General features: G+C 39.8%; 1 protein-coding gene across 1 annotated transcript; it reads left to right on the top strand.

The window, feature by feature from the left end:
• Nucleotides 1-89: 89 nt before the first annotated feature.
• il20ra (interleukin 20 receptor, alpha) lies at nucleotides 90-17,458 on the top strand. The gene is made up of 7 exons (XM_057822640.1): nucleotides 90-266; nucleotides 4,450-4,573; nucleotides 4,762-4,961; nucleotides 5,046-5,221; nucleotides 10,970-11,114; nucleotides 11,196-11,332; nucleotides 14,528-17,458. The coding sequence occupies exons 1-7, from the start codon at nucleotides 215-217 to the stop codon at nucleotides 15,218-15,220; spliced, it is 1,527 nt and encodes a 508-aa protein (XP_057678623.1). The 5' UTR covers nucleotides 90-214; the 3' UTR covers nucleotides 15,221-17,458.
• The last annotated feature ends 8,401 nt before the right edge of the window (nucleotides 17,459-25,859 follow it).

Here is a 25,859-nt window from a genome sequence, read left to right as displayed (position 1 = left end):
TTAATTTTGTTTTGTTTTATTATTAAAACTACTGACGGGCTGGCGCATTTCTTTGGCGCATGCGCTCTTTGCTCAAGTGTAACAAACGTGTTAAGTTGCATTCTTTTTACCACCGCATTCATTTCATCTCTGTTAAAAAACTCATTCTCTGTTTTTTTGTCAGTGTCGTTTCGCTTTATTCGGGAGAGGTAAAACATGACCGTTCTTTCCAAGAATGAAGCTTTTTTTGTTGCTTCAAATCTTGGTGGGTTGGTGGTCCTTCACAGGTATGTGTTATGTTTTTTTGTGGTTATGTCTGCTTTCCCTGCTTTAAAAAAATGTGTTGGCTTCTGTACGAGCAAGACAACTACCAAAACAAAAACAAAACAAAAAAACTGAACAAATCCAATTATGTTTTCCAGTTGTGTTTTGGTCCTGGTTTTGCTGGTAGAGGAACCACCATATGCTGGATTTCTTAGGTTCTATTATGGCTGGTTTGCATTTCATAAACCTAACATATCAGTCTAGTCCTTGAATGCAACACACTGCTGTAATTGATTCATTCATTCATTTTCCAAGCCGTTTGTCCTCACGAGGATCATGAGGGTGCTAGAGCCAATCCCAGTTTACTATGGTCAGTAGGCAGGGTACACCCTGAATCGGTTACCAGCTATTCGAACAACCATTCACACACACACACACACACACACACACACACACACACACACACACGCATACACACACACACACACACACACACACACATGCCTAGGGGCAATTTAGTGTTCAATCAGCCTACCATGCATGTTTTTGTGACGTGGGGGGGGAACCGGAGTACCCGGGAAAAACCCACGCTGGCACGGGGACAAACTGCAAACTCCACACAAGAAGGCCAGAGCCTGGGATTGAACCCTTGATCTCAGAACTGAATCGGACGTGCTAACCACTCTGCCGCCCTGCTGTAATTTATGATGTAATTTTTAATTTGATATTTCTGCACCGATTTCTCAAGAATTTTTAACTTCGGAGAGAGTAAACTCAAGGTTCCAGTTTTTCCAGAATTCCCCCTCAAGTTTGGTACTGATCAAATTTATCTAGGCTGAGCACATATGTGTATCGCATTCGCAGAACATTAATGTCTGGAATGTAAACGCAAGGTGTGTCGCAAGAGGCTGGGCTGTAATCAGGTGTAATTATTTGGACTTGAAGAGCTGTAATTGACCTAGATTTTCAAAACACATTGAACACATTAATTTGTCACGCTGTGAAACTCGGTTATTATTGTTTGGCACATGTGACACATTTTATTTGTTGAGGGGAGTGCGGAAAAACAAGCTGCTCCAGTATGACAGACTACGAACAATACAGTGCTTTTTAAGCCTGGCGGGCCATCAGGCTTTTATTGCCCCCTGCCATCGGCCTAAAACAGTGCTATAAAACAAAGTATGGCATTTAAACTTGTGTTCTCCGTATCGTGTTCAATATGGTTAATTTTAGACTATCAGATTTAGTCACAAGATCGAATCCAGTCTTTACATGTTTTCAGCACCATAGCGCTTTTCGGCTGCTGTAAATCAAACCTACTAGACATTTACTGGTTGCATTACTTTTAATTTTCTAAAAGTATAGGAATTGGATCGACATTGAATTAGTATCGGCAAAACATATCGTGAAAAACATCAGATCAGAAGTAACAAAAAAAATCCATGTTGGGACATGACTAATTTTGACTGTATTCGAACCACGTCTGGTGATACATTTGAAAGGGCGATGCTGACATCTTATGGTCGCAATGTGAACTCTGACTGCAGCTATTGATTATTTTAGTAGTCGATTAATACATGAACTAGTAAATTAGAATAATCGAGTAATCGGATTAGGAACAAAAAAAATTTAAATACCTGATCTTAGCCTATAACGTATTTTAAAAATAAATAAATAAATGAGGATCTAAGTACAACCACAGACTTCATAATTTTATTGACGGGTCACATCCGTCACACACAGTGCGCCACACCTTTAAGTAGGGGGCCTGCCCACATCCAGCATCAAGAGGAGTTATTCTCAAACACACGCACGCAACGATGTAACGCCGGATTTAGGTTGAAAAAGTACAAAAGCTGCACCGCATACAAACAGGATGGATTGTCTCAGGAGTGATTTGTTTGAGGATTGAAGGTAATTATTATATTTTTTGTACCATGCATGCATTTTGAAACGTTGTGAAAAAAATTAATGAAATTAGCCGCTACAATATTGGCATTATACTTTGCAATATTTACGTAAAATAAATGCTGTTTTTTTTTTTCTTCTTCTTAATTTTAACCAAAAATCGAGACTGTTTTACGTCCATATCTACGAAGAATTCAGGGATTTAAGCATTTATTCACAAGAATTTTCAACGGGAAAAGCTCTGTTTTCAGAAGGCGACCACTACATTTTCTTAGTTCGCAATATTTACGTAAAATAAATGCTAACAATAAATGCTAACTGAACGTTTTTTTGGGGGGGGGGTTTTGTGCTTTTAACCAAGTATCAAGACTGTTTTACATCTATAAAGAATCAATGGATTTAAGCATATATTGAAGAATTTTCAACGGAAAAAGCTATTTGTCTGTGTTTCCACTCGGTCAGCTTTGACGGCCACTCGAACAATGCAGGACCCTATTAATCGGCCCCGTGTCCCATCAATATTAGGGTTGTTCCAATCATGTTTTTTTTGCTCCCGATCAGATCCTGACCGTTTTAGTTTGAGTATCTGTCCATCCCGATATTTCCCGATCCGATTGCTTTTTTTTTGCTCCCGATTCAATTCCAATCATTCCCGATAATTTTTCCCGATCATATACATTTTGGCAATGCATTAAGAAAAAAATAAAATAAAACTCTGACAAATATACTATACATTCAACATACAGTACATAAGTACTGTATTTGTTTATTATGACAATAAATCCTCAAGATGGCATTTACATTATTAACATTCTTTCTGTGAGAGGGATCAATGGATAGAAAGACTTGTGACATTGTATATTGTGACTAAATATTGCCATCTAGTGTATTTGTTGAGCTTTCAGTAAATGATACTGTAGCCGTGCCCAAATGCATGATGGGAAGTGGAACCATGACTGTGCGTAGTGCTACAAATTGATATATCTTCTCTGCGTTGGGAAATAACATACGGTGTTAAGAAAAAGATCAATTGCTACCTTGCTTCCCCACATTGCTTCCCATGATATTCCTAATCGTAGGGAGGGGGATTGTAAGGCTTTAGTCAATTAAAAAAATGCTCCAAAGGCTGCCAAAATTCACTCTACTCATTTTAAGCTGCCTTTTATCTCTATATAGGTAAAACGGCACCATAACAGACTGAGCGCGACAATGCGTGAGTGGGTCGTGCAACACATGCATTAATTGCGTTAAATATTTTAACGTGATACATTTTTTAAAAAATTAATTACCGCCGTTATTGGGATAAATTTGATAACCCTACCTTAAGCATAAACTAAAGACTCTGGATGAGTGAAACATATTATGTCTGTAACGTTAAATACAATTAGAAAACGATTTAATTAAAAAATATATATATATATATATTAAAAAAAGGCATGGCCGATATTTTTTTGCCGATTCCGATACTTTGAAAATGACGTGATCAGACCCGATCGATCGGGATGTCGATCGATCAGGACATCTCTAGTCAATATCATTATGAAGTCTGTACTTTTGGTACAACAAAAGAACAATTGCCTAATTAGCAAAAGTCCGCTAGCTTAAATGCTACAAAATGCTAACATTTTTTAAAACGCTCTTAACAAATCGTTCAAACAGATATTCCCACAAAAAACAGCTAAATATACCTATAAACTTAATTACGAATGCATTAAAAAAACATTAGCTCAAACAAAAACTTACCTTATGTTGGTCTTGACAGGGTGCATTTGGATTCAGCCATGTGAAATGAGTTATGTCATATTCACTGTTGCCACTAGAGGGCAGTGTATCCACCCAAATCAAAAGAAAAAAATGCAAACACTTTTAAGACAAACCATTACACCATTTTAATTTAAAAATATACCCGAAGCATGCAAAATTTATTTCAAAGCTTTTTTCCAATCGAACTATTCAAGTTAATCGATTAATCATTGCAGCACTAATGTGAACAAACCTGTCCCAGCTCTCTGCCATTGCACGGAATTGAATCGTATTTCAGTTTGTTTGTTAAAAGTGTATTTTAAGACTGCCTTTTTTTAAAGACTACGCCTAAGTACTGGTAATAAATGGCTTATAATCACACATAATAAGTCATAATTTCATGACTCCCTTCATATTACCGTTTTTGTTTTAATTGTTATTTGTTCCAAAAACATAGTGGGCCAACGGCCAGGCTTTGCACCTTGGTTTTGTTTCCTCTTGCTGAAGGAATTCTGCAAGCGGTTACTTATTTGCTTTTTTTCCCTACAAAAACAGACTCAACCCATCCACCCAACCCTATTAACGTCAGATTCGAGTCGTTGAATCTGATGAACTCGGTTCACTGGCGACCAGGCAAAGGAACACCGGATGGCACAAGCTACACGGTGCAGTTTGCCTTGTAAGCAACTTTCTGTACTTGCTTGTTTCAGAGCAATTGACGGCGATAGACGTCCAATCCATTCGAAGTGGGAGGGTTGGCAGCGAATGAACGAACTCCCAGTTCGAATGGATTGAACATCTACTAGAGATAAACACCTCTGAAAAGAACCACAGCTAAGATGCTTTTCATGCTTTATCATTCCTCAGATACGCGGATATTCTACCGGACAGCAAACTGTTAAACTGGAGGCCCGTAGCACGGTGCGAGGAAACGGAACGAACATGGTGTGACCTGAGCAGCCAGACATGGGATTTCGAACAAGGTTACTACGCACGAGTGCGTGCTATAAGCCCCTCTGGTTTTTCAGAGTGGGTCGAGACGAGGCGCTTTCATCCAAAATTTGACAGTAAGTCAAACTACTTAAGTTCACATTGAAATGCTCAAGGTCTTTTTTAAATGTTTCACTGCCTACGTAATTCCCCCGCTTCAGCTGTTTTCGGGCAACCTGAAATTACATTGGAAGTGAAGGAAAACACAGCCATCGTCCACTTAACTGCGCCGGTTCGATATCAACCTGATGAGCGCGCCCCGCCCATTAGCATGGCAACACTCTACCCGCAGATGACCTTCAACCTCTCTGTTCAGGATACACGCCAGGACCAAGTGGTAAGTAGGACTAACTGCAAACAAGATCAAAATGTTGAAGCGCTTCGCAATAGAGAATCAAGCTGCGTTGTTGCATTTCAATCAGTAACTAGAAAATGCACTTTCTGGAGTTTCTGTACTTTAAAGTACACATATACGTACAGGGGTATGAAAAAGTATCTGAACCTTTTGGAATTTCTCACATATCTGCATAAAATTACCATCTTTGTCAAAATCAAACAGATGAAAAAACAGTGTCTGCTTCAACTAAAACTATCCAAACATTTACAGGTTTTCATATTTTAATGAAGATAGTATGCAAACAATGACAGAAGGGGGGAATAATAAGTAAGTGAGCCATCACATTTAATATTTTGTGGGCCTCCCTTTGGCAGCAATAACTTCAACCAGACGCTTCCTGTAGCACCACATCAGGACTAATCCGATCGATCGGGTCCGATCACGTCATTTTCAAAGTATCAGAATCAGCAAAAAAAATATCGGACATGCCTTTTTTTTTAATATATATATATTTTTTAATTAAATCGTTTTCTAATTTTATTTAACGTTACAGACATAATGTGTTACACTCTTCCAGAGTCTTTAGTTTAAGCTTAAGGTAGGGTTATCAAATTTATCGCGTTAACGGCCAGAATGAATATTTTTTACATTTATTACATTACAATATTTAACGCAATTAACGCATGCGCTGCACGACCCACTCAAGCATTGTAGCGTTCAATTTATAATAGCGCCGCTTTACCCATACAGTATATACTGTAGAGCTCAAAGGCAGCGTAAAATGAGTAGAGTGAATTTTGGCAGCCTTTTTTTAATTGGCTAAAGCCTTACAATCTCTCTCCCAATGATTAGAATAATCGTGGGAAGCAATGTGGGGAAGTAAGGTAGTAGTTGATCTTTTTCTTACATCCTATGTTATTTCCCAACGCAGAGAAGATATATCAATTGGTACCACGACCATAGTCATGGTTGCACTTCCCATCATGCATTTGGGCAGAAGTTAAATGGCTACAGTATCATTTACTGAAAGCTCAACAAATACACTAGATGGCAATATTTAGTCACAATATACAAAGTCACATTTATCCTTTAAGAATTACAAGTCTTTCTATCCGTGGATCCCTCTCACAGAAAGAATGTTAATAATGTAAATGCCATCTTGAGGATTTATTGTCACAATAAACAAATACAGTACTTATGTACTGTATGTTGAATGTATATAGTCGTCCGAGTTTTATTCATTTTTTTCTTAATGCATTGCCAAAATGTATATGATCGGTAAAAATTATCGGGAATGATTGGAATTGAATCGGGAGGAAAAAAAAAAGCAATCGGACCGGGAAATATCGGGATCAGCAGATACTCAAACGAAAACGATCGGGATCAGATCGGGAGCAAAAAAACATGATCGGAACAACCCTAATCTTGGCCCATTCTTCTCTACAAAACTGCTGTAGTTCAGTCAGATCCCTGGGATCTCTGACGTGAATCGCTGTCTTCATGTCATACCCAAGCATCTCAATGGGGTTCAAGTCTGGACTTGGACTTGGCCACTCCAGAACGTTATTTTGATCTTCTGAAACCATTCTTAAGTTGATTTACTCCTGTGTTTTGGATCATTGTCTTGTTGCAGCATCCATCTGCTTTTTAGCTTTAACTGTCTGACAGACAGCCTCAGGTTTTCCTGCAAAACATCCTGACAAACTTTTGAACTCATTCTTCCATTAATGATTGCAAGTTGTCCAGGCCCTGAGGTAGCAAAACAGCCCCAAATCATGGTGCTCCCTCCACCATGCGCCACGGTGAGGATGAGGTGTTGATGTTGGTGAGCTGTTCCATTTTTCCTCCACATTTACTCCCAAATAATTCAACTTTGGTTTCATGAGTCCACAAAATATTTTGCCAAAACTTCTGTGGAGTGTCCAAGGGCCTTTTTGCAAACATTAAACGAGCAACAATGTTTTTTTTTTTTTTTAGACAGTAGTAGCTTCCTCCGTGGAGTCCTCCCATGAACACCATTCTTGGCCATAGTTTTACATATATTTGATGTGTACACAGAGATATTGGACTGTGCCAGAGATTTCTGTAAGTCTTTAGCAGACACTCTATGGTTCTTTTTACCTCTCTGAGTATTCTGCGCTGAACTCTTGGCGTCATCTTTGGTGGGCGGCCACTCCTTGGGAGAGAAGCAACAGTGCCAAATTCTCTCCATTTGTAGTCAACTTCTCTGACTGTCGATTGATGAACATCCAGACTTTTAGAGAGGATTTTGTATCATTTCCCAGCGTTATACAAATCAACAATCCTTGATTGCAGGTCTTAAGACAGCTCTTTTGACCTAGCCACGATGCACATCAGACAATGCTTCTCATTAAGACAATTCTTACCAGGTGTGTGTTTTATAGTGGGCAGGACAGCTTTAAACCACTCATCAGTGATTAGGCACACACCTGACTTAAATTGTTTGGTAAAAATTTGTTTCAATTGCTCTGTAAGTCTCCTTAGGCAGAGGGTTCACTTACTTATTTTCCCCCTTCTGTCAGTGTTTGCATGTTATCCTCATTAAAATATGAAAACCTATAAATGTTTAGGTGGTTTTAGTTAAAGCAGACACTGTTTTTACATCTGTGTGATTTTGACCAAGTTGAGATCACATTTGATGGTGATTTTATGCAGAAATGTGAGAATTTCCAAAAGGTTCAGATACTTTTTCATACCACTGTACTTGTCATTCTAGTACATGTATTTTTAGTACAAGCACTTGTAGTGCAAGAATATTAACTTGTAGTACAAGTACACATGCTCTTAGTACAAGTAAGCATGCTCTTAGAACAAGTACACGTGCTCGTAGAACAAGTACATGTGCTTGAAATACTAGTACACGCAAGTACACGTGCTTTTAGTACAAGTACACACAATTACACGTACTTGTACGTGTATTTTTAGTACTAGTATGCATACTTGTACTACAAGTACACGTACTTGTGCTTGAAGTACAAGTACTCGCAAGTACACATAAATTGAATATAAGTATATGGCGGAAAACACTGACAAGACTGAAAAAGCAGTTTCTGCTCTTGCACCCCTCTTGAAAACAAACTGCTGTATTTTAAGCTAAAAGAACTGTTGTGTTGTGTTTGATAGAACAATATGTCTATATGCTGCCATAGCAGATTTATGGCGCACTAAGCCCCCAAACTATTTTTAATTTGTCCGTTTTACCCTGAAAACCCCCGTTTACAGGCGTTGCGCAACCACTTTTGTTTCAATCTAGCCATAAAAAGAAGGTGAGTAATTATATTTATTATTCGAAATGTCTGTCATTTTTAGCTTAGAATCAATAATTGATGTCTAATATTTAGTTTAAAAAAAAAAAAAAAAAACTTTAAAAAAATTATTTACTCACATATTTTAAACTTTTAAACGAATTACATCACAATGAAAAATTTGGCGTCTGTAAAAAAGTCAAGGATATGTACCTCATAACTATCGCTTAATTGTATTTTTTTTGTCACTGTCGTATTATCCCTGATATGTTAGATGATAAATAATCGATCAAAAAAAAAAAAACATTTAAAAGGGTAAATATTTGAAAAAGAAAATCTCACCTAAAGATGCATGATATCGGTTACCGATAATTATCGGCCGATAATGGCAATTATTACGTCATACAGATAATCCAGATAATAAAAAATTCAGTGGTTAGATGATAATTTCAACATGCACCAAACCACTGCCACAAGAAGTCAGCCAGTCAGTAATGCATTCAGTACGGTGTAAATTTATGACGTCCTAATCAGATAATTCTTCTTAAATCTATTCAAATAATTTTCCTTACCTTGTTTTGAGTGTTAAAGACTAGTTAAGAGATGAATGCGCCAGATTATCCCACTTGAAGTACTTGCATATTGCCATTTGTTCTTATTAAGACCATATATCTAAAAAGATGGGTCATTTTTCGCCTATATCAAGAAAAAAATGCTTTCACTGTTTTGAACCATACCTATTCTTGAATAACGAACATTTCTGACAAACAAACGTTTCTTAGGATTAAGTATAATAATTTATTGCTTAAAATAACATGTTAAGGTTATTTTCCGCTATTTTTCTTCAGGAAATCTAAGTGAAATACACTTGAAGCGCTGGCAGATCATTTCACTTATTTCCAATAGATTTCCACTGAAAACAAGGGAATTTAACTATTTTTAAGGAGGTGTGTTTTTGCAGTGTGGTAATGTTATGTTAGGAATGGCTTACTTTTAAAGGCATTTTTGTGCAACTTAGGTATTTACTCTGTAAGTAATTGTTGCCAAACGTTTACCATTACACAATGTCATTATTTATATTTTGGAATGTATTACTTGTTTACATTTGATGTCCAAAAAAAGAGCAATAAATTATATTTTTGCTCAGTAATATTTTCTCTTGTGTATACTTTAAAATTTTACATAAATCTTTTAATAGAATTATCGGCTTGACATTATCAGTTATCGGTTGGAACGAGGAGGAAATTATCGGTTATCGGTATCGGTTGAAAAATGTATTATCGTGCATCACTAATCTCAACCACTCCTTGTTGTCTGCGATTTCTGCATCGCGACCCTTGTTATATCACCATGTTTCACCCATAAAATAAAATAAAAATCCGGCTGTGGCCATTCACAGCTGTGTCCTGACACACGGTGTTACATGCTACACAGAGTTTTGGGATCGAAACAAGATAAGTACGCGATAATATCTCGTTAAAATCATGGCGTCTTTAATTCTGCTCTCGCGTGCTCTTGCCTCCAATTAGGGTTTTGCTGTTTAATTTTTTTTTTTTTTTTAAATGCCTTCCCGTTCAAAATTTTTCCTCCCCCAGAAAAATGAGATTTTAAGCTTTCCAATAATATCACACATGCATATAGGATAATTTTGAAATTTGGCTAAATTCGGGGTCTCAGAGCAGAACTTCAAGTCACCTGAGTGTTTTCCGCCATATACAAATGTATAGTACAAGGACATATCCTTGTAGTATATCTTGTCATAGAAGTACATGCAAGTGCACATGTTTGTAGTGCAAGTACACAAACTTGTGGTACTAATACACATAAGTACATTAACTACATGTACATGCACTTAGAGTACAAGTACACATAAGTATACGTACTTGTGGTACAAGTAACCATCATTGAGTACAATTAAGTACTCTTTCTTGTAGTAAAAGTAAACGTACTTGGACTACAAGTACATGCACCTGTAGTACAATTACATGCAAGTACACGTACTTGTAGTGCAAGTGCATATACCTGTAATACAAGTACACATGTTCGTCATACAAGTACATGAACTTGTAGTACTAATACACCTATGTACGTGTACAACATGAACATGCACTTGTAGTACAAGTACACATAGTTGAGTACTATTAAGTAAACATTCTTGTAGTATAAGTATACATACTGGTCTTATTTCTGTAATCTTAGTTTACAAATCCTATCGAACTTATCACGTAATTGGCTGATTGGTCGAGGGCGGGACATCCATTGTAAACACAGAATGGCTGACAATCGACTTTTAAAGTGGCAACATCTCGGCTTAACCACTGAGATCAACGTTAGCAGTATTTCAGATAAACATGCTTCTTTAATTTCTTTTGAAATATTAGGGCCATTTAATAAATATTTAAAGTGCAAATCTTACATATTGCTCCTTTAGGTGATGTCACAAACAGATTTCAAAGTAATAATCAAAGATTTTCTGTTGCAGCACCATTTTACAGTGACAACAAACGTCTACAAATACAGACTACGGAGTTATGACACAGACTATTGCTTCTCAGCAAAGGTCCGATTCCTTTACCATCGTTATCAATGCAACCAGTCCGAAAAGCACTGCATAACCACAGGCAAAGGTACAAGCTAGTTTGTTGTTTTTCCCCAATTTTGAAAAATATGCATCTAATACTTGTATTTTGTTACTTGTATTTAATCAGATCCCGTCACAAGCCAGGTGCAGAGTGTAGTTGTGGGTATCGTGGTTCCGTCGCTGTTCATCTGCATTTTTCTGGTGGTCGGCTACGTTCTCTATCACTACCTAAGGGGGAATGGACAGAAAAAACCCGACGCCCTGGTAATGTTATGCACCCACTGAATTGGGTCATTACGTGTCATATCACACACTTTTTAAGTGAACCTTCAGTTTTCCTGATTCCCAGTCAAAATTGATTGAACGTCTAGCGCCGTCAATTGCACTCAGACATATGCCTTCAAGGCGAGTCCTCCCAATTTAATATTTTCAGGGACAGTCTATTCAAAGGTTATCATTAGGATTAAGTTGGTCACTGCCAGCCCAGGATGCAGAATATGAGTTGTAGTAGTTATCCATCCATCATGCACCAATTAATCCGGGTTCGGGTCACAGGGGCAGCAGCTTTAGTAGGGAAGCCCTGACTTCCCTCCCCCCAGCCACTTCAACCAGCTCCTCTGGCAGGATCCCAAGGCGTTCCCAGGCCAGCCAAGAGACACAGTCTCTCCAGCGTGTCCTGGGTCGTCCCCGGGGCCTCCCGCCGGTGAAACATCACTGGAACACCTCTCCAGGGAGGTATCCAAAAGGCATCCGAACCAGATGCCCGAGCCACCTAAACTGGCTCCTCTTAACGCGAAGGAGTAGCGGCTCGACACTGAGTCCCTCCCAGATGACCAAGCTTCGCACCCAATTTCTAAGGGAAAGGCCCCACACCCAGAGGAAACTCATTTCGGCCGCTTGTATCCGGGATCTTGTTCTTTCGGGCACAACCCACAGCTCATGACCATAGGTGAGGGTATGAACGTAGATCGACTGGTGAATCGAGAGCTTCGCCTTTCGGCTCAGCTCCTTTTCCACCACTACGGACCGGTGCAGAGTCCGCATCACTGCAGACGATCTGCCTGTCGATCTCCCGTTCCCTCCTACCCTCAGTCGTGAACAATACCCCAAGATACTTGAACTCCTCTACTTGGGGCAGGATGTCATCCCCGACCCGGAGAGTGTACGCCACCCTTTTCCGACTGAGGACCATGGTCTCGGATTTAGAAGTACTGATCTTCATCCCGACCGCTTAACACTCGGCTGCGAACCGCTCCAGTGAGAGTTGAAGGTCACGGCTTGATGAAGCCAACAGCACCACATCCTCTGCAAAAAAGCAGAGATGCAATGCTGGGCCCACCAAACTGGACCCCCTCAACACTTTGGCTGCGCCTAGAAATTCTGTCCATAAAAATTGTGAACAGAATCAATGACAAAGGACAGCCTTGGCGGAGTCAAACCCTCACTGGGAACAAATTAGACATACTGCCGGCAATGCAGACCAAACTCTTGACACCGGTCGTACAGCCCTTACCAAGTGGCTAGGTACCCCGTATTCCCGGAGCAACCCCCATAGCACTCCCCGAGGCACACGATCGAACGCCTTCTCCAAATCCACAAAACACATATCAAGTGGGTGGTTGGGCGAACTACCATGCACCCTTGAGGATCCTGCCGAACCTGAGTAGAGCTGGTCCACTGTTCCACGGCTGGGACGATTCGACTTCCCGGCGGACCCTCCTCTCTGGCACCCCTGAATAGACTTTACCGGGGAGGCTGAGGAGTATCATCCATCTACAGTGGAGCAAATAAGTATTTAGTCAACCACTAATTGTGCAAGTTCTCCCACTTGAAAATATTAGAGAGGCCTGGAATTGTCAACATGGGTAAAACTCAACCATGAGAGGCAGAATGTGGGAAAAAAAAACAGAAAATCACATTGTTTGATTTTTAAAGAATTTATTTGCAAATCATGGTGGAAAATAAGTATTTGGTCAATACCAAAAGTTCATCCCAATACTTTGTTATGTTCCCTTTGTTGGCAATAACGGAGGCCAAACGTTTTCTGTAACTCTTCACAAGCTTTTCACGCACTGTTGCTGGTATTTTGGCCCATTCCTCCATGCAGATCTCCTCTAGAGCAGTGATGTTTTGGGGCTGTTGTTGGGCAACACGGACTTTCAACTCCCTCTACAGATTTTCTATGGGGTTGAGATCAAAAAAGTTCTGTTTTGGTTTCATCTGACCATAACACATTCTCCCAGTCCTCTTCTGGATCATCCAAATGCTTTCTAGCAAACCGCAGAGGGGCCTGGACGTGTACTTTCTTCAGCAGGGGGACACGTCTGGCAGTGCAGGATTTGAGTCCCTGGCGGCGCATTGTGTTACTGATAGTAGCCTTTGTTACTGTGGTCCCAGCTCTCTGTAGGTCATTCACTTGGTCACCCCGTGTGGTTCTGGGATTTTTGCTCACTGTTCTTGTTATCATTTTGATGCCACGGGGTGAGATCTTGCATGGCGCCCCAGATCGAGGGAGATTATCAGTGGTCTTTTATGTCTTTCATTTTCTAATAATTGCTCCCACAATTATTAGAAAATGTGTTTTACCTATTGCAGATTCAGTCTTCCCAGCGTGGTGCAGGTCTACAATCGACAGCTCTTTGGTCTTGGCCATAGTGGAGTTTATAGTGTGACTGACTGAGGTTGTGGACAGGTGTCTTTTATACCGATAATGAGTTAAAACAGGTGCTATTAATACACGTAACGAGTGGAGCCTCATTAGACCTCATTAGAAGACGTTAGACCTCTTTGACAGCCAGAAATCTTGCTTGTTTGTAGGTGACCAAATACTTATTTTCCACTCTAATTTGGAAATAAATTCTTTATAAATCAAACAATGTGATTTTCTGTTTTCTGTCTCTCATGGTTAAGGTTTACCCATGTTGACAATTACAGGCCTCTCTAACCTTTTCAAGTAGGAGAACTTGCCCAATTGATGGTTGACTAAATACTTATTTGCCCCACTGTATAATTGGAACACCCTTCGGTCCCCCTTCTTAAAAATGGGGACCACCACCCGGGTCTGCCAATCCAGAGGCACTGTTCCCTATGTCCATGCGATATTGTAGAGGCATGTCAGCCACGACAGCCCGACAACATCCAGAGCCTTTAGGAACTCAGATCTCATCAACCCCTGGGGCCTTGTTGTGGTAGTTAGTAAAATAGGGAAATTGATACTGAAAACACCCATCGATAGCAATTGATGTCCAATCCATTTCAACTAGTAGAGGCTGTAAGAAGGTAAAAAAATGGATTAATTTGAGGTGTCCTGAGTGAAATTGATATTAACACCCCAATACCAGGCACATTCTAGAAGTGTCACTGCGAATTGACATCGACTGACCCAATTTTCACATTTCATGAAATTTTCCAAGAAATTGTGACGCTATCTTCTAATACGTCTGTCTTTTTCCCTTGAAGAACTTCACTGTTCTGCAAATCCAACCCTTTGCTTTACCAGACAGCGTCATTAGACCTTTGCGAGAGGAGAACTCCTCGGACGATGACGACGACAAGGACAATAACGCATCAGATTTTGGACTTTCCTGTGCCGCGCCGCGTCCGCAAGAACCACCTGTGCCGGAAGAAACCTGCGATTACGGCAGCGTGGTGGCTACAGTGGATGTTCAGCCCCAAGAGTCCCACATCGGTAGCTACATGCCGCAGGAGCAAAGCAAACATCCTACGGAAAACAAGACTGATTTTCCAACGCCATATTTGGCTAATAGCTTTCCAAACAGCCTTAAAATGCCCGTGAAAGACATGTTGCAGTCAACGGGGAGCTCATACAGGATGCGTAATGAAGATGTTCAGACCGAGGAGCCTCCATCCGAAAGCTACGCCGTGTTAGTACCGAGTGGAGCGGACCAAGATGAGGCAGGACTGGTCTGTAACTGGGACCCTCAAAAGAGAGAGCTGGTGCTGCCTGGGCTGGAGACGGCGCTGTTAGAGCCGGAGGGTGAAGGCGAACGGAAGAAGGGCGTTTTAAAACTAGAAAAGGTCCATGTCAGGCAATTGTCGCAGGAAGAGCAAGAGGCGTTGACGCAGGAAGAGAGCCCTGCGGGGTGGGTCATGGAGGATTTTACCAAAAAATACGACTTGCAATTCAATTAATACGTTGCGCTGCCCTAACACATCTTGCAGGGGTCTGATTAGCCTTTTAAAGAAATTATTTTCATGTTTAACTGTAGTGTTTGTAAATTTTGAGTGTTTATGTCTTTAAAATGTGGTACTTGATTTGTTCATACAGTTGACTGACTCGGTATGAGTCGTTTGTGCAATAAACCGAATTGTAATTGCACCGGCGACTGTGTTTGTGGGGCATTACATTACATTCTAACAAGCAATGGTAAGCAGTTTTAAAAGAGCTAACAATAATAAGTTACTGTCAAGTTAAAAAATAGACCCTTAGGTAGACATTTGTAAAATTACCCAAAAATAAGGAGAGACGACACTCAGTTTTCTTGGACAAGGAGAGCAAGGAGGGACTAGACAGAGAAATGTTAGATTACGCTGTACAGTCACCAAAATTGATCTAAAAAAACCTCCTTGCTCTTTCTTTTATTAGGGGTTCGTCCTAACACAGAAGGGTGCCGCCCTAAAGGGAGGGGGAAAGCAAGCTGTAGACACCCATGTGATTTTGGTTGGCTATGTGTTAGCATGTAGGTGGAACTAACTAAATACACGTGTGTAATCAAGGGCACTTAGGTAAAGTGGTCAGAATGACCCAGACACTTCAGTTATGCAACGCTGCGGCCATGGAAAATGTCCTCGAATGGAAGATTGTCCTCGAAAGTCTAGACGAAAGTCCAGACGTAAGATGCTGAAGATGTCCTAGAAGGTCTAGTTACGCAATGTTGCAGCCATGAAGCAAGGCAGTTGTCACCCCGACCCTTTTTAACACTTTGTAACACTTAAATATTATACCTAGTATAGCAAGCAACAATCATTTACTGGTTATATCAAATAAGAAAAAATATGGCAATATGTATTATGTATGTATTAGGTATATGAGCACAAGCAAATATTCAATCAATCAAGCAAATATTCAATCAACCCTCGATAATTAACTCAACAGTTACCTTCAGATTAGAGCAGGGTGGTAAACCGAAAATTTACCGTTACCGAAATTCTTCACGATGACCGACGTAATTTTGACCATGTCGGTAAATTCGGTAATTTAATAAAAGAAGAAAATATAGTCTTTTCATCCCGCTTTGACTCTGTGTTGTTCGGCTATGTTCATTCCCCTTTAAGAAAACAGACAGTGTGCTTACGTATGGAGTCACATGGTTTTCAGGAAGCCAATCAAACAGAAGCCCGGTAGGCTAACGCTAGCTGCTAACGCTAGCGGCTAACGCTACAAGTAAACGGGATGAAGTCGGGCTTAAGTTAACTTCGCCAAACTTTCACCCGACATTAAGTAAACTCTTGACGGGTTCCAGATAGGGATGGAAAAACCGAGGCTTTCTGATGCAATGAACCACTTTTAAGACAATTGCCCTAAATTGAATCACTGTTTGACACACTGCAAGAGCCCCATCTACTGGATAAACAGTGCACGTTTCTTTTTAAAAGTAAAGTTGACAAATTGCCTCAGCATTACATATCTTCAATAGAATTAAGTAGATGTCGTCTATTTCAACCAGGAGATCGTGTCGTCATTAAGTGTGATTTACACAATTAAAGTTGACCTCTTTAAGCCTGTGTCATTGCTTTTGTCTGTGAAGATGTGTTCAAAGCAGTATTTGTAATACACAACAGTGGTAGTCTTGTAAGTGGCTCGTCCTAGATGACGGGGAGTAACTATGTATTTATTTTTTGTAAAAATTACAGTACAGTAAGCACAGTGCTTGGGAACAGGAATATTATTTATTGCATACTGTAAGGATTTCCAAAATCATAAGATGTAAATAATTGAGCCGAATAAAAGAAAGGAAAGGTTTGTGAAACATTTTATTTTTTAATTAAGTATAATTTCTGGGGGACGGGTGGATGTGTCGTATTTGTATCTATTCTAAATATCCAAACGTATGCCACTATCTAGTGTATAACAATGCGGAATGAATTTAATGAAACTCAAGTGATGATATTTTTCAAGTCATACAAGCTGTTATAAATATTCACACAAGAATTCTTATTGTTTACAAGATTTTTTTTTAATACTTAATTTTTAGACTGCATGTGCAATTGTTAAATTGAAAGCTGGTAAATTTAACGAGAAACTGTTAATTTGTATTCCATGCATTGATTCAAATTTTCAAATTATATAACAGTTTGCTTGGGCGAATTTATCGTCATTTATCGTTATCGAGGTAAATCTGCTCAATTTATCGTGATACGTACTTAAGGCCATATCGCCCAGCCCTACTTCAGATTGGTGATATTAGTGTTGTATTGAGTTTTTTTAAGTAGTAACTGCTATAGACGACGATAGATGTCCACGTCATTTTGACTGGGAGGCCTGGCAGTTTGATCACTCAATACCACCCTTCCCAGTCAAAGTTGAATGTTGTGTCAATGGCAGTAAATGACTTATGGGCTGCAACATACAAAATAATCCAGAACAGAGGAATAAAAATTAGGAGTGCAACGGTTTGCGGTTCCAAACCGAACCGTACGGTTCGCCCTGTACGGTTCAATACGTCTTTATGAACCGCGCCTTTTCGGTTTTGCAATTAATTTATTCCGAACGCTTGTGGAATGAATTGGTCGAGCTCTGGGTGCGACGTGAAGCACAGCTGTGGAGAAATTCCCGCCCCGCCGCAAGTAAATGTCCGACCGCTGTCAAGCACCTGTGTAATAGAAGCCGAGTAACACCCTCTCTTGCTTATGAGCGAAGTTAAAGTGAAACAAGAAAGAAAACAAAAAGCTATGGCGAGCGGAGGAGTGGAGAGACCGAATTTTGAGGAAGCACTGGCTTCTTTCAAATCTGCGGTGGCAACATTTCGGTTTCCCCGTGGACTACAATGCGGTGGGAGAGAAAATAGGAGGGAAAGAAAATATTGAAAAAAAAAAACAATTTGCAAGCATTGCTCAGCGCTTGTTCCCTATGCTAATGGCAACACTTATGACATGACTCCGGCACCTCAGCCGGTATCACGCACAGATATCACTTTCCCAGAGCAGGACAACCCCGGAGATGACACCAGTGAAAACACGGCGGGCTTTGTTAATTTATTTGCAACGCTTGACCCGCGTTACATTGTTCCCTCGCGGATATATTTCTCCAACAACGTATTCCCCAACATTTATGAAATGGCACGCGAAGCCATCAAAGATGACTTCGCTAAAGCACATAGTTTCGCCGAGACCACTGATAGTTGGACGTCCCGTGCTACAGAGTGCTGCTACCTAACTGTGAAGGTCCACTATAATTCATACCTGTCAAGTTGTACGGTGAGCACTGATTTTTAAATGTGTACGCCGTACGTCACGTTCAAATTCTGTACATTTTTCGTGCATTACGTTTTTTTTTCCTCCGTTTGTTAATACGTGGGTTGAATGACACGAGAAAAGTCAGAGGCACGGAGAGGGAAGAGTGTTTGTTGTGACGCTGTAGCAAACGCGATGCTAGGCTAGGTGGCTCCAATATTTCCTGACTGTAGCCGACAGCCTACAACCTACCCCTAGATATCTCATGCATATAGAACTACATGCGAAATGACAGACTCGGTAGCTAGCGTTAGTAAACAGCCGCCATTTTAGAGCAGTAAACTTCTCAGAAAGGCTCTGTTGTAGTGAACCTTCCTAGTGAACCTAAGTAACTTTTTATCTAAAATACTCCTAAATCGGCAAAATCTTGACTTGAGTCTTATCTTTAAAGGATGAAACAGTTTTAAAATGTTCACATGTCAAAAGTAGACAGAAGGGAACTAATGCAAAAACGGGAGCAATTTTATCAACTTTAACGGTTGATTCAGAACATTAAATGACCTCCAAACATAGCAAAGGTTAATATGTTTTTTGTTTTTGAAAAAAATGAGAAAAAAAAACATGAAAGGTAATACCAGTTACTTTGCCAAGTAACTTTTTTTACTACTGTGTATGTGTTTTAGTAGTCAGTCACTAAACTAGCCAATGAGCTAAGGCATTTTAACAGTCGAACATGTTTACATTTTACGTGTTTATTTCACTTTCTTAAAAGCAAAATAAAGGCAGTTTAAAAAAAAAAAATACAAAAAGCAAACCGAACCGAATCCGTGATCCAAAACCAACGTTCAAACCGAACCGTGGGCTAACTGAACCATTGCACCCCTAATAAAAATACAGCGATCCCTCGCTACTTCTCGCTTCAAACTTCGCACCCTCAGTCCATCGCGGATTTTTTTTCCCAACTGTCAGGGAAATTCAATTTTGAACTCCCAAGACAAGTGTTACCTCGATAGCTTAATTAGAGAAATGAATCAGACCCCAACCATGGATTGCTTTGCTTCGAAGGCTTTATGAACAAGAGCTCTCGGGTACAAAATGATGTGATTCAGCCAGGAGCTGTGATCAACCAGAAGTACAATAGAGGCTGGACATTTATACTGTTGAAAGGGCGTGCCGAAGCCCACCGTGAAACGAAACTTACTAAGGAACGAAACTCATCGTCACACAAACCTGGGTATTTTTCCATACAAAAACATCTTTGAGCTGAAACCTCGAACACCGGCTCTGGCTAGAAAGATGATGAGCTCAGCCTGACAAGCCACAGTCCTCCCTTAAATTCATTCAGGGCATACTGGGAAACACAGGAACATAACAGACCATATTTGGAAAACACAGGAACATACCAGTCCATATTTGGGCACATTGTGATACAGTCTACAAGGTCAAGGCTATGGAAAGGCACACTCAAACAGATTAATATAACAACGATGCTCTATGCTACAATGTTCTCATACAAGCATAACAAAAGCATACAAAATATAATGTATAATGGTTGTGTTTTAAGCATGAATAAAATTCTCTCACAAAAATAAATAAACGCAGTATTTTATTGAGCCGTCCCGATCCGATCACGTAGTCTCTCACTCTCCCTCCTGCCACTTTTCATAGTTAGGCTGTGCACTGAAGTTGCTTATCAAAGTTAACGATGACTGACAGACATTGTTTGATCTTGCCAGAGACGCTTGTTAACTGAAACTTCAAAGCGTCGCATGCGTCAATCATCATTTAACTTGTTAAACAGTTGCTGTGGCAACTCATTGTCAAGTGCAGCTTGAGCGGATTTGAGTGTACTCACTCAATGAAGCATTTAATAAAGACAAGCATTTTTCTCCTTTGTCATTGTTTAAAAATAATTTAGTGGGACAATAACATGTTAAAAACTTAATAATTATTGCATTTGAAGTGCTTAAAAAATCATTTCTGAAATTATGTACACACATAAAAGTTTTTTTTTAATTATCCTTTGGGGGAAAAAAAGTAGGAAAAGTCTTTCAAATGATAATATTGAATAAACATTGTACATTTAACACAAAAAAATTTTGGGAGAGAGTGGGCGCTACTTTGTGTTTTTTTAATTACCACTGCGAGTTCTGGTCCCCATTAACCGCCGAAAACAAAAACGTGGGATCGCTGTATTGCAATATATACAGTGGTACCTCTTTTTACCAAATTAATTGGTTCTGGAAGTAGTTTCGTAACTTGAAAATTCCGTAGGTAGAGGCGCGTTTTCCGTGTAAATGTCCTAATCCGTTTCAAGCCCCACAAATTTCAGGCATAAATCTTTTATAAAACATAAAAATGTTGTCAACACATGTAACGAATATATGTTACAATTAGATTATAACACAATAAACATAAAATGAGAGTTGTGCATAATGCAAAAAATAGAATTTAATGCACTTACATAAAGATGTCGGAACACCTCGTGGCCAGAGGGCCGAATGGAGAAGACACTGGGATACACTCATATACATACAGCAGAGGTCCCTCTTAGCCAACTGGATGCCAGGATGATAATAGGCAATAGCCAATGGCACAGCAGCTATAAGTACAGTATGTTAAATTCCGTCATTCTCTGGGAGCTGCAAATAGCAGCCCATACTGTATTTTTGCTTTTCATATCCTGAAATATGTTTTCTAGCAAGAGGCAACATTTTCCCGTTGAAGCATGTTGTAACCTGAAAATATGTAGACATTTGTAAGTCTAGGTATCACAGCAGTGTTGTTCTTGGCAGCCCTTTTCGTTTTCGTCTTAAACTTTTGAATGAGAATGCTTAGTCCTAGTCATATTTTAATCATCTCAAAATGTGTGTGTCTTCGTCTAGTTTTTGTTGACGGAAACTCCAGACTAATTTCGTTTAGTTTTAGTCAACGTTTTCTAAAAATGTTGTCCGTAAATTTAAAAAATTGTACTCCAAAATGCCATGCTAATGCTACAAGTTACATTTAGTGTATGATGATCACTCAGTGCAGACTTTTATAAGCTAAGATAACATTTGATATTCTCTCTGGCCAAAATACGAAAAACAAATCTTACCGTGTGTGCAAGTCTTGAGACTGGAGAGGACACTGCACTGGTGAGTGGGGGGGGGGGGGTGCGCAGAACGTCACATGAGTGACACAAACAGACACTGTGACGATGCAGGCTAAGTATAAAATGTCCCACAATATGAATATGTGACGGAAACTATTGCCATTTTTGTCTCGTTCTCGTCTTGTCATTGACATGAAAAAGTGTTCGTTGACGAAATATTTTCATTATCACTGATGAAAACAACACTCTATCACTGTATGTTTTTATATTTATATTCTCTGCAGATCATTGAAAAATTTCAAGTAACCACAAAAAAAAGTCAAGAAAATCACTCAATTTATTTCACTTGATTATTTTTTTATAAAAATATTTATGTATAACAATACTGAAATCCTACTGGTTTTTTTTTTTCATTGAAAATAATGGAGAGGCACTGTTTAAGCAACCAGCAACAGTATCTAGGCCGAATCGAAGTTTGTTGTGTGGACCATATTCAATTATCCTAATTTGCTACGGCCCAAAAAAAAAAAAAAATGGGTATGAAACGCAGTTGCACCGCAGGCCGTAGTTTGGTTAACCCCTGGTTGGAACTGGTAGTTTCAACACAACAGAGTTAAGTTTGGTTAAAGTCTGTTTACACAAATTTAATCGGAATTTGTTTTTTTCCATCATCATCTTGACTTGTCATATTGTGACTGCCTCAAACCAGTTGTCATTTTGGCATAAAGGCTTTTTCTAATGACACACTCCTAGTTGCCAAACTAGGTGTTGCCATAGAGCACTAATTAGACAGGCTTAAAACGGCATTATTCTTTGTTGACGATCTTCAAAGTGTGATTGCGCGAACAAAGCGTGTAGATTTTTAGTTTTTATTGTCAAAACGCCACTTAATATCTCAAATGAAGGACTATTGTTAGGTAGTATCGCGTAACTAGCGTTTGCTAAATTATCTTTTTTTCCCAAATCTGAATCTAATATGCTGCGAGAAGCAAGGTAGTTTGGCAGTAAAGGTACTCCACCCAATTGTTGAAAAGTGTCCAAACCACATACAGTAGCTTTCATCGAAATGTCAAATGAAAAATGTATCACCTGTGCAGTGTGAAGTTTTTTTGGAATTTCCCTACGTGGGAAATACATGGTCGCACAGCACGAGAAGGGACATTCAGTTAGAGCCTTTTGCATTGGATTGTGCAGGGCAAATGTACACTCACCGGCCACTTTATTAGGTACACCTGTCCAACTGCTCGATAACACTTAATTTCTAATCAGCCAATCACATGGCGGCAACTCAGTTGGCATGTAGGCATGGTTTAAGACAATCTCCTGTAGTTCAAACCGAGCATCAGTATGGGGAAGAAAGGTGATTTGAGTGACTTTGAACGTGGAATGGTTGTTGGTGCCAGAAGGGTTGGTCTGAGTATTCCAGAAACTGCTGATCTACTGGGATTTTCATGCACAACCATCTCTAGGGTTTACAGAGAATGGTCCGAAAAAGACAAAATATCCAGTGAGCGGCAGTTCTGTGTGCGGAAGGAGAATGGCCAGACTGGTTCGAGTTGATAGAAAGGCAACAGTGACTCAAATAACCACCCGTTACAACAAAGGTAGGCAGAAGAGCGTCTCTGAATGCACAGTACGTCGAACTTTGAGGCAGATGGGCTACAGCAGCAGAAGACCACGCCGGGTGCCACTCCTTTCAGCTAAGAACAGGAAACTGAGGCTACAATTTGCACAAGCTGTGGTGACCAATGCCTCGTTCGCCTGGGGAATGTGTGTTCCTGGGGGGGAACTGGTTTGGCCGTGCGCATTTCCATGCGGGAAACTGGAGGGTGCGGGGGACGCGAGCGGCAAGCCAGCGGAGCGGGCTCTGCTAGGGGAGCAGCACGGTCACAACGCCGCTGTACTGGTTGAATCGGGTTGGGTGGTCTTACCAAATGTGCTACTGCCCTCCAGTGGCCAGTTTTATTGCTTTAAAATGGGTTTTGAGCTTTGTGCATTCTATCTAAGATAAATGGGAACCTGTACATGTCGATTGTGAAAAAAAAAACAGCAAAAGACGTATAAATACGTTTTTGGGACACTGAAGCAATTAAAAATAGAATGTATTTATACGTTTTTGGCAGCAAATGAGTTAAGCGACTGGCCACAAAGTACTGTTCCATGAGCCATAATTGGCCCATGGGCTGCAAGTTTAATTGTTACACTAATTTTCCCCAATCACGTGACTCATCGTTCTGCTGTGGATTTAAAAAATTTAAAAACGTCCAATCCATTTGGTAATCCAACTCAAATGAATTGGGTTGTTTTACATTTATGACTTCTTAATAGGACTAGTTGTTATAGATCCCAAAGTAAATTAATCAGCACAGCAGTTGAGGTCCTCTTGGGTGGGGTGGACTTAGTCACTGATCGAGGGGTGCCACCAGCTCGACACATCATCAGTTGTGTGCCCCAGCTTCATCAGGTGTTTCGGCCACTTAACACAATACACCCTCTGCTGGGGTTGGCCCACCACAGGCTGATCAGACCTGGGTGAGTGTCAAGCGGTGGCACCGCACAGTCACTTGGCAGCCCATGTTGCGTCCCTGCGTTTCAGCCACAGCCAGTGACTGCTCCGCTCTGCTGCAGTGGCATTTATGAACTTAAAAATATTTTTCACAGAAATACAAAAAAAAATATATATATATATATATATTTACATATATACACTCACCGGCCACTTTATTATGTACACCATGCTAGTAAGCTGTAATTAACTCGATTAAAAATTTTAATCGTTTGACAGCCCTAATATATATATAGCGGATAACACTCAGGTGACTTGAAGTTCTGCTCTGAGACCCCCAATTTAGACAACTTTCAAAATTGTCCGATATGCATGTGTGATACATCATTGGAAAGCTTAAAATCTCAATTTTCTTGAAGAAGAAAATTTTGAGCAGGAGGGCATTTTTTTTTTTAAATATATTTTTTAAACAGGAAAACCCTATCTGGAGGTGAGAGCATGCGAGAACAGAATTACAGACGCCATGACTTTAACGAGATATTATCGCGTACTTACTCTGTTTCGATCCAAAAACTCCTTGTAGCATGTATCACTGAGTGTCAAGACACAGCTGTGAATGGCCACAGCTGGATTTTTTGGGGATTTTATGGGTGAAACATGGTAATATAACAAGGGTCACGATGCAGAAATCGCAGACATCAAGCAGTGGTTGAGATTTTCTTTTTCATATATTTACTCTTTTAAACGTTTTTTTTTTTTCCAACTTTTTTGTTTGGATCAATTATTTATCATCTAACATATCGGAGAAAATGCCACAGTAACAAAAAAAACTACAATTAAGCGATAGTTATGAGGTAGATATCCGTGACTTTTTTACAGACGCCATTTTTTTCATTGTGACATAATTTGTTTAAAAGTTTAAAATATATGAGTGAATAATTTTTGAAAGTATTTTTTTAAACAAAATATGAGACATCAACGAATGATTCTAAGCTAAAAACGACAGATATTTTGAATCATAAATATAATTAATTGCCTTCGTTTTATGGCTGGGTTGAAACAAAAGCGGTTGCGTGACGTCTGTAAACGGGGGTTTTCAGGGTAAAACGGACAAATTAAAAATAGTTCGGGGGCTTCATGCGCCATGAATCTGCTATGGCAGCATATAGACATATTGTTCTATCAAACACAACAGTTGTATTGACTTAACATACACCAGTTTCTCTTAAAGGGGAACTTTGAAGTATGGTTGGCCAACCATGTTTTTGAATAATATCAATGGCTAAACAATTATAAGCATATTTTCTTTTTTTTTTTTTAATGCAACCCTTCCAGATTCTTTGTCTAACCCATAGCAACGCCCTTGACAACGAAAATGCTTTTCTTCGGCAGTCTTTGGAAATTACGTCACACCTAGACGTGCGAGGGAAGTCCACCATAGAACAGTATTGTTTGTTGCATTGCTTCTCGGTAAGATGCCACAGCGGTGTGTGGCGATGTTTTGTTCTCGCTCAAACGAAAAGTTGTATGAGTGGCCAAAGGATAGCAGGGCACGTAAATGGACATCTTTCATTCGCACGAAGCGAATGAATTTCACGCCATCATCGAGTAGTGTTCTCTGCTGCAAACACTTCGAAGATGCCTGCTTCCTTAACCGGTCTGCTTATGATCAAGGATTTGCCAAAAAGTAAGTGTGATTTTTGGATAGATGACTGATGACTTTGTCAAAGCATAGCTGCCTACTGTTGTGGAATTGAACAGTAAAAGCTAGGAGAGGC

This window comes from Corythoichthys intestinalis, chromosome 19, assembly GCF_030265065.1.
Source record: "Corythoichthys intestinalis isolate RoL2023-P3 chromosome 19, ASM3026506v1, whole genome shotgun sequence".
Classification (NCBI taxonomy): domain Eukaryota; kingdom Metazoa; phylum Chordata; class Actinopteri; order Syngnathiformes; family Syngnathidae; genus Corythoichthys; species Corythoichthys intestinalis.
Note: the sequence above shows the minus strand (reverse complement) of the source record. Positions and strands in the feature narration are given on the sequence as shown.

Coding starts and splice junctions, on each gene's coding strand:
- il20ra (XM_057822640.1), top strand. CDS start 215: ATGAAGCTTTTTTTGTTGCTTCAAATCTTGGTGGGTTGGTGGTCCTTC. Junction 4,574..4,761: donor TACACGGTGCAGTTTGCCTT/GTAAGCAACTTT, acceptor ATCATTCCTCAG/ATACGCGGATATTCTACCGG. Junction 11,115..11,195: donor CTGCATAACCACAGGCAAAG/GTACAAGCTAGT, acceptor GTATTTAATCAG/ATCCCGTCACAAGCCAGGTG.